This window comes from Fusarium odoratissimum, assembly GCF_000260195.1.
Source record: "Fusarium odoratissimum NRRL 54006 unplaced genomic scaffold supercont1.26, whole genome shotgun sequence".
NCBI classification, from domain to species: Eukaryota; Fungi; Ascomycota; class Sordariomycetes; order Hypocreales; family Nectriaceae; genus Fusarium; species Fusarium odoratissimum.
This window is the reverse complement of record NW_022158710.1, coordinates 498,060-507,408: the sequence shown is the minus strand read 5'-3', so window position 1 is coordinate 507,408 and position 9,349 is coordinate 498,060. Positions and strand designations below refer to the sequence as shown.

The 9,349-nt window shown below is 47.8% G+C and overlaps 3 protein-coding genes across 3 annotated transcripts in view; all 3 read right to left on the bottom strand.

Annotated features, from left to right (window-relative positions):
- FOIG_12469 (uncharacterized protein) overlaps nt 1-2,926 on the bottom strand; it is a gene marked incomplete at its 3' end in the record, with an annotated part of 3,992 nt that extends 1,066 nt beyond the window's left edge. Inside the window, exons 1-2 of the mRNA XM_031213379.1 lie at nt 1,711-2,926; nt 3-1,663 (exon numbers count right to left, since the gene is read on the bottom strand). Of these exons, the coding sequence (XP_031057124.1) occupies nt 3-1,663; nt 1,711-2,701 (2,652 nt within the window). The 5' untranslated portion in view covers nt 2,702-2,926. The remainder of the gene's footprint in view (nt 1-2; nt 1,664-1,710) is intronic.
- Nucleotides 2,927-4,671: 1,745 nt separating this feature from the next.
- On the bottom strand, nt 4,672-6,431 carry FOIG_12468 (uncharacterized protein). Its single transcript, XM_031213378.1, has 2 exons — nt 5,593-6,431; nt 4,672-5,538 (listed from the first exon to the last, which is right to left on the bottom strand). Exons 1-2 carry the CDS (start codon nt 6,328-6,330, stop codon nt 4,690-4,692), a joined length of 1,587 nt encoding a protein of 528 aa, XP_031057123.1. The 5' UTR covers nt 6,331-6,431; the 3' UTR covers nt 4,672-4,689.
- A 220-nt stretch (nt 6,432-6,651) lies between these two features.
- FOIG_12467 (uncharacterized protein) lies at nt 6,652-8,483 on the bottom strand. The gene is made up of 6 exons (XM_031213377.1): nt 7,798-8,483; nt 7,658-7,738; nt 7,451-7,610; nt 7,054-7,403; nt 6,901-7,002; nt 6,652-6,850 (listed from the first exon to the last, which is right to left on the bottom strand). The coding sequence occupies exons 1-6, from the start codon at nt 8,323-8,325 to the stop codon at nt 6,704-6,706; spliced, it is 1,368 nt and encodes a 455-aa protein (XP_031057122.1). The 5' UTR covers nt 8,326-8,483; the 3' UTR covers nt 6,652-6,703.
- Nucleotides 8,484-9,349: the final 866 nt, after the last annotated feature.

Below are 9,349 nucleotides of genomic sequence, written 5' to 3'. Positions count from 1 at the left end.
TTTTCTAGTATCCTGGCTTCGATCTTAACTACATGCTCTAGCATCTCGATAGCCTTCTTTGTCTGACCATCTGCAAGGTATGCTCCTGCAAGTTCATTCTCTGATGCCAGTCGATCTGGGTGATCTTCTGCTGATATCCTCTCTCGGGTCTTAACCACATGCTCTAGCATCTCGACTGCCTTCTTCGTCTGGCCATTGTAAAGGTATGCTCCTGCAAGCTCGTGCTCTGATGTCAGTCGATCTGGATGATCTTCTTCCAGTATCCTCTCTCGGATCTCAACCACATGCTTAAGTGCAGATACTGCCTCCATCATCCGCCCGTCGACGAGCAAGCATCGGCCCACCGATAATCCCAGTTTATGTCCTCCTTCGTTCTCCATGCACCCCGCAGCTCCCAATAGCCTCAGCGCATGTGGTAAATATTGCTGCCACAGATCACGGTTTCTCCAGTCATCAGTTGGAAATATCTCAGCAACATGTGCCAATGTCTTCTGTTGCATTTCTCTCTCACGGCCCTCGTTTTTATTCCATATTCGCGTTGCCAAGTGCACTAGACTATGCATGTCGAACGTCGCCTTGCCTTCTCGTCGACTAAGGAAACCATGTCCTGTAAGTGTACCAATAGCTTGTGTCATTTGCTGTTCAGTCTTCAACTTCGGAAGAATAGATCGAGGAATCCCTTTCGGCTCAACGCAAGCCATGAATGAAAGAAGGTCTGCCGCTGCCGGAGCAGTTCGGCGTATCCGGTCGAACGACACAATCCACGTAGTAGCGACAGCGCCTTGCGACCTATCGTAATGAACCTCGTCATCGTATCCTTCCTCAAGAAGCTCGATAATATTTTGTGCGTCAGTATCGTTGAATACTCGAATGTATTCCGCGATAGAAGTCTCATAAACGTTCATATACGCTGCTGCCTGTGCAATCGCTAGAGGCAGGTAGGTAAGAGCATCAAGGAGCTGAGACACGTTCTCAATATCTTCTAATTCGTCCTTGTTGATCAAGGACTTCTTGAGTAGACCTGTTGCCTCTTCTGGATGCATCCGTAGCAACGTTTCTACCGTAGTCTTCGCTGCAACAGAGGCAACTTTCCTGGATCGCGTTGTAAAAAGGGTCCGCCCGTTGTCACTGGAAGGAAGAAAATCGAGGATCCCACTACCCGAGTGCGTTGACTTGTGGAAAATCTCCACATCATCAGCATTATCAACGACGAGAAACCAACTTCCTGCATCTTTCGAGCTGAGATGCTGTCGCACTGCATCTTTCGCATCTTCACCTTCGGGGCATCGGATACCAAGCGCTCTGACGAGCTTCACGCACTCCTGCTCAAAACCAGCCATGCTAAAAGCAGGCATCCAAAACACTGAGTAGTCTGGCTTGTTTTCCTTGACCCAGAAAGCGAGCTGCAGAGCGATCTGAGTTTTGCCGAGACCTCCGAGTCCGACCAGAGTGACTTTTTGCCGCTCTCGTTCGAACAGTAGACCTCGTAACTTCGCAAGAACATCCTCCCGGCCCACGAAGAGGTCGTTTTTCGAAAACGGAACTAAAAAGACAGGTTGCATTTGACGTTCATAAACAGCACGTGCAGTTCTGCTCTGGTCAAAAGACTCTCGATTTCCTAAAGAGCAGCAGCTCTCTGAGTTTGCAGCTAGGCATGAAATATCTTCAACCACGATTAATTACGACCGTCAGAGGCATGCCGCGACGAACCTTGAGTAAGCGAAGGGATCCAAAAGCCAAGAAAAGCCTTGGCACAAGCCGCTGCCGTAGCCGCAGCATATCGCTGCCAGACCTTACTTTTGTGGCTGTCGGCATAGTCACAAGCGCCTTTGATAATGATACATGGGAAACTATCCCAGACCCCAGCGCCTTCCATCTCGAAGGCAATAACACCTTCCGCCGCGGCAATTCGGTCGCGGCCTTCGCCAGACTTCATAACTGCGTCTCCAGAGGCCATCAAGCCAAAGTGGATAGCAGGCGTAGGGTAGACATCTGCAATCGCTAAGCGGCTTCGCGACACAAGATCACCGTTGCATCCGAGCTGCTCGCATGACTTTTGATCATCTGTATGACGATAGGACGCCTCAAATAATCTGTCTTCCGTAGAACCAGGATACTCAGCATAAAGGTCTTGATCCTGACGTAGAACATCTAAGTAGTCTGCTATCTTAGCGCTCAACTGTCGGCGATGCCGAAGTCCTTTGAGCTTTGCTAGGACTCCTCGTATCTCCAGGTTCGGTCTACCCGGTACGTCTGATAGCGTATCTTTGCGGAAAAAGTGATCAGGCAGTTGCCGTCCAAAGTCATACTGGATGACGCCGTTACTGATGATGACATCTCCGAGGACGATTTCGTCGTTAGTAGGGACAAAGGGAACGACACCACAAATACCAACCACTAGGGCAAGTTTGATGCATGGAAAACTCTTTCCGCAGTTGGAGGCTACGGTAGCCGCATTAACCTTGCCCATCCCTGGCATATATGCGAGGACAACGTTGAAGCGGCCGATCACGCCTGTGGAGTAGGCATTAGGGTCGCCTAGCTCTTTGTCGAAAGGCGGACCGTCATCGTCCCAGTGATGGTCGAACAAGGCTTCGATAACATCAGCTTCGAGAGTTAGAGCGCAAATAACAGCTATCTCGAAGCCACGACGATCGCTTGGGCGGGTTGGCCGGGGCGGCCAGGGTGATAGGGTTGACATTATAAAGTTGTCGCTCAATCAGCCGATGAGATCGGATAAACATTAGGTTGGGAAGCAATGGGCTTCATTCGGCAAGGCACTCCAAGAAACCGTATTTCCAAGCAAGAAAAAGACGTGAGTATCTGCAATTGAGTTCAGGATGGGATGACCGAGTGAATGAAATGCAATGAGGATAAAGCAAAAGCCAGGAGTGTAATGAACCTCTGCGATGGCGCCCATCGGTAGATCGGCTTTGGTAGATTAGGAAGGAAAAGAAATCTTGGGCACTCGATATTGAGCGGGGAAACGTCAAAAGCACGGCCCCGCTAGGCATATCTTGTTGGCTCGTGATGATCGATTATCCTTATCATGGCTGGGCTCACCACCACTCATACGTCCTAGACCCCTGTAAAGACTGTCATCTACAAGGCTAATTTACCGGAAGATCTAATAATTCCTGCGACCCTAGGGTAAGGAAAGGTTTAGATGCATTATCGCAGTTATTCCCGCTGATTCTTCATGCACTCGACAGATTGAATAGCAAGGGGATGAGCATAGATCACTGCATAATACTTGGTTATAATACAATGTCTCATCCTTTTAAGCTTCTTCGTTGTTCTCATATAGCTTTCAAAAATACATGACCATCGAATTCCTGTGTTGGAAAGTTTAGCTCCAAAGGTTAAAGTGCCATTTCAATGCCTCCATCAGACCAGCGTCCGGCCCGCTCCTAGCGTCATAGTCTAGCGTCATAGTCTGAACCAGAATCTGCACTACCACGACAGCTTTAGTAGAAGGGGCCACAAAAAAAATATTAGCTCGTAAAACCGATGAAGTTACATTCCCTAGTTCTTCTCGAGATGATGTAATGCAACCTCATCTGGGTAGAGACAGACGTTTCGATCCGTCAAAGGATCCACAAGCTATGCAACTCAACCGTATGTAGTGGAGCACCTCCACGTCATAAAGAGCTTTTTGTGGAGAGGTTTCCTTTGACTGTCCTTTGACTGCCCCTCCTCGAGAAACAAGGTCGCTCTTTCGCATCCTCCAGGGGAATTTTCCTCTCCCACTCTTCCCTTTTTCTTGCAGATTGCGGATTCGAGGCAATACAGCACAATAAAAGAGGGTAGTAGTAATCTTTTCAGCTGGGCGACAGACGACGAAAGTACCAATCGTGATCTGAGATCGCAATCGTTAGCGACCCGTGATGCAAACCCCGTTTAGCCAGATCCAGAACGCTTACTCCATCGTAGGTGACCGTCTTGTCCTGTTCGGTGAGTTGCAACCAGGGTAAGCTGAACAGCCTCCGACTTGTGTACGTTACTTGATAGAATGGAAGGTGAAGCTGAATAATAGGTGCATTAGTAAAGATACTGAGCCTGACGTTGTCCTGGCTCCTGGCGCGCACTGGACTAAATTTCTCTGGTCTAAGCTAGATAAACTTGCAAAGAAGAAGATACCCTTAAATAGGTCCTTTCACATCGATAATGCGGATATTGCCGTTTATATTAACTACAGAGACGAAGCAGACCTAACTACGAGATCTGACGGCCTTGATATTAGCTGGAAGATGATAGAGAGTAAGCTGCGAGCTTGGGAACAGCTTTCTCAACTTTCATTGTAAAAAAAAAAAAACACGAGCAGAGTCACGCTCAAGCTATTTAAGTATTGTTTTTGTATAGTTGAATAGTTAGACTGGGCATCTTATCCATTTTATTAAGGCCGTGAGGTCAGATTCTGGACATTCTCCTAACAACACTATAGCGCCCATTTCTGGAAGTTGTACGGAAGGTCAGCATCTGGGGGTAATAAAGGTCGATGACAATCTGCTGTGAAGCCGCATTACGCTGTTTGAACATGCGGGTAAGCTGTCAAGAGTTACTGTGTAAGCAACACGCCCCGGCCTAAAACGTCCGTGCGGTATAAATCAAAGAGAGTCAAAAATGGACAACCGATTTCGATCTTTACTGTATATAATACAATCTGCTCGAGTTACACTCTGGCTATACTTAACACAGACTACAGCTAATGCCATGCTTGGTCATTATATATGACAAGCCTCTTGGGCCAAATGCCCGCGGGTCCGGGTCATTCCATAACAGCTCGACAATCCGCGCTCCTGTCTTTACTGCACCAGGCGTCCCTGATGCCCTTGCTTTAAATCCTGCCTGGAAACCTGCAATATGCTTGTCGCTTCGTGCACAAGAACCCATGATGACGCCTGGCCAAAGAAGCATACGTCGATATGGTGATTCGCTGACAAACAGAGTGTAGAAATTGGGCATCATTTGATCAATCCGTCCTTCAATCTCTGACATTAGTTCTGGGTCGGCGAGCATGTTCCGGTGAAAGGCCGACTGTAAATACACAATCAACGCGTTCTGGTATATCATTGTCGCACCAGCACGCTCTTTGTGAGGCCGGAGACCATTGCTGTCGTCCGCGGCTTCGGTGACGCTATGCAATCTCTGAAGCAGATACTCGTACTCCTTTGTGAAGGCCGTTGGCCTCTCAGCGTTTTGCTGCTCCTCGTTGCGTCGGGCCTCAACAAGTTTTGCAACCTTTGGCACCAGCTCGAATAAAGGCTTTCCGAAACCAAGCAGATATCCTCGAGATTTATACCCATCAAGGACATCAAGCGAATGTACGGACGCGTCGATCTCGACAAACTCTTTTGACGTGAGGCTGCGAGGAGTAATTGCGAGCTTCATTGTGTGATACGCGTATAGCTCCAGGATGAACCCTCTCAAGTTTCGCAACTCATCAGGCGCATTGGGGTCGGATGTTATGAGCGTGATGTACTCCTGACTTGCTTTGAGGTGGTGATAGATTGAACTACGGGAGCTGCCCTGGACGTGCTGAAATTGTCCTGTTAATATTTGCGCATTAAAGATTGTTTCGATTTTACTTACATCGAAGACGCAGAGGAGCAACAAAATAAGCAGGATACGGGAAGGACTTGGTGGCGTTGTGTCGGCTTCTGGTGTGTGGATGGTCTGTCCAGTTCGATAATACAAAAGCTTTTGTATTCCAGATAGCACGTTGGCATAATGACCACGAGCAGCTACCTCCAAGCCACGAGCGTCCTCATGACTAGAGGACGTATCATTAATGACGACATGAGCTCCTCCAATGGCCAGGACACAGTTCAGCACCAGTGCATCATGTGACGCCAGTGGCAGCAAGTACTGTATAAACGGGTTCCCGTCCAGGCTTGGTCCACGTGTCAGCATCTCGGCTGTGACGTTTATGTAGTGCTGATAAAGTTTCCGGGAGTTGTCGCTTAGATAGGCGAGATTTCCATATGTTGGAGCGGCTCTTGGGGATGAAGTGGCTGCGGCTCTCAATCCTGATTGAACGTTGGGAGCACCATATGCCGCAAGGCTGATGTTTTGTGGTGGGTTGGAACTGCTAGCTTGTGTTGTGTTCTCGCCGAGCTGCATGTCTGATTGTTGGGTTTCTTCCGACTTTGGCCAGAGGCAATCTTGCTGAGACCTCTCACACGCTGTGCATATCGGTTTAACCTCGTCGCACTTCTTACGTTTTGTGCGACAGGTAAGGCATCCATTCTTTGAACGTGGATGGTTTCGACGCCATTTCTTTGGGAAGGGCGCGCCGCGATATGGGGAAACCTCCTGTTCTTCCATCATGATATTTGCAAACGAATTGTCAAGCAAAGCAGAACTATCCTACTTGCACATACATGTTGATATAAGAACGAGGGAGGCAGCCTTCCAGTCCTTCCTACGCCGTGCCGGAATCGTCATCCTTGTAGGGCTGAGCATAAGGAACTACAACCAATACTACATACTAAGCACAACTATACTCAATCTGCATTAGCGTGGGATCAATCCTTTATCTAAGCGCTTATCTAAACGCCGTATATTGTGGGTTATAATGGCCAGCACGCCAATCAATGGGCCATAAGGTGTGCACATGGACTACACGTCAAGAGAGCAAAGTTTTCGTTATGGGTGATATACACTGAACTTGAATTACTATAGGTCCATCAGCCTGGTGTGCCTATCCATTGGTTGTGTCCCTGGCACTGGTTGGGTCTCGGCATGTAATATCCAAGGTGCTCGTGTCAATGTTCTGACAGTCGTAGACCGGTGGCTTCTTGCTTGGAACCTGGACTTTAATATCCTCAGCCACGATGTTACTGCAACGCTGTAATGATGTCAGTCAACTCCACTGTATATTTGGCATTGCGTTCTTACATCGGGTGCACTGCAAACAAGAGATCCAGCTCGTGGGTCGTATTTCGTTGAAACTGTTCCCCAGAAGTTCTTCATCGTGACGTCCTCAATAGTCAAGTTTGCCTGGTATTAATTGTCAGTGACAGGTAGTTCATTTATGTTATTCGAACTTACTGGAAACTCGTTGCACAGAGTCTGGTTCTTCTGGCCATAACACTGAGTAATGGTAATAGCGTTATCGTTATTCTCGTGGTAGAACGTATCGTATGTCACGTTTCTGACACGGCCGAGACCGCCGCCGCCGTTCAACAGGCTCTGGAAGGCAGTCTCAACGCCAGGCCACACCTTGATTCGAGCACCATCGCTGGCGTTGGACATGGAAATGTTGTAGATGTAAAGATTCTCCACGATGTCGGTTTCACCCTTATACTGGCCCAGGGAGCCAACACTGATGCCGTGAGAGCCATTGCACACAAGGTTCTGAACAACCACGTTTGTACTATTTGGCTTGAAAGATACACAATCTACTGTTGTGAGAAGGTGAATAGAACCTGATCAAGTGGGCACTTACCGTCGGTATTGTCAATAACGGAGTTTTGGATAACAATGCGGTCGGAACGGTATGTATCCCAACCATCAGAGTTGGCGATTTTGACCCCATTCAAGCTCTTGGCTTCAAGGTCCAAATCACTGATCAACACGTCCGTGCTGTTGATGATAATGTTGAACCACTGATTCATGTGAGTACAGGGCTATGCTTGATGTAACTGAGACTTACATTGGGCGGGTTTCTCATTCGCAGGTTTGACATGGTGAGACCATGGGCGTCTTCAATTGTCAATAGAATTGGTCTCAGTAACTTTATAACAATTAGTATCGACTGGAAACGGAGTAGTGCTGGGATATATCACGACTTACAGTCTTGTTGACAGCCATCTCTTCCCAGTAAGCTTGCCCATGACCATCAAGCAGAGACTCCCCCTTTGTCAGATCGCCATAAATATGGATGTCCTTGCCTCCAATCTTCCAGAACGAGGACATGTTCTGGAAGTCATATTTGAAGCTGTGGTCTGCCCAGTAGTACGGGTCGGATTTGAAGTTGACCTCCCCAGTAATGATAACATCGACATGGGCAAGCCAGGTCAAGTCGAGTGGCGAGGCAATGCTGTACTTCTGATCAAGAACAATTGTGCCTCCTTTGTTGCACTTCTTGAATGCTTTCAAAATGCTAGGAGCATCGTCGACATTCTTACCCTTGCCAGGGTTGACATAACAGAAGTCCTTGCGAGATCGCGCGGGGGAGGCAGGAAAGGCTTTGCCTGTACCATAGGGTGCAGCCTCAACATGGGGCCTCTTGGGTAACGCCGAGTTGCGAGACGAGGTGCCAACAACTGACGACACAAGAGCAGACACGGCGACCGCCGAAAGAACGTTATTGAACAACATGTTGATTCTCGAATGAGCTGCTGATGGCGAAACATATTGTCAACGCCAAACTCACGCCTTTATATTATACCAGACCTTTGGATATCTTTCATAGTAGACATTGCTATTGGTGGAACAACTATGTCTGATATTCTGGCTAAAGTTCAGGTGAGATCCACAGGCACCGATCGCTATCGTTTCCAAACCACGCTTTACCCCACGATGCCATTTACTTAAATTGCGGGGTAGGATTCAATATCGCTTTCTCCGCAAATTGGCCAATGAACATCATTACCATGATTTTGAGTTTCCCCTTGCTACTGGTTCATTTCCGGAGATCCCCCAAACCCCCAAACTACCCCAAGATTGAACGAGCCGGATTGCCAGCTTGGCAGCCAAATTTTAACGTCTTCTCGGTTGAATCGGATGTTACGGGCATGACATTGAGTAGTATGCAAGGCCCTGCTTGCTCAAATCATGTCTAGGTCTACAGTCAGGCTTGTTCCTCGTCCCAACTCGCTTGAAGAGGATGCTAAAATACCCCCACTTCATCATCTTCCACCGAAGTTCATGATGGACTGACAAGAGGTTTTTGATGTTCTCCAACCAATTGTCACAACACGGTCGAGAACTTGATTGCATGAGAGAATTCAAAGTGCCGAAGTATACAATTTTCTCTAGCTCCTGCTTCTTCTTTTGCAGTACTCTATATTTTATCTGGAGTTCCTCTTAAGATCTGTTGCTCTTGAAACCTTGTTTACACCAGAGCCGTACGTCTTCGCCCTTATGACATTTCTCTCAACGCACTGCCGCTAATGTTAAACCAGTGCATTTAGGTAATCGCCCGGATGCATGTCTAGACTTGGCGGCGAGTGCGCCCAGGGTAGAGATCATAGAAAGTCCCCCAAGCGCCGACTTCACTATACGTTCATTATTGGTACTCAATTTATCCAAGATTCTTTAACTACTGTACTGAGGAGATGTATCAACAAGCTACTAATCGTGATATTTTCCAATGGTCAGATCCCTGTCCTTTGTATGAGAT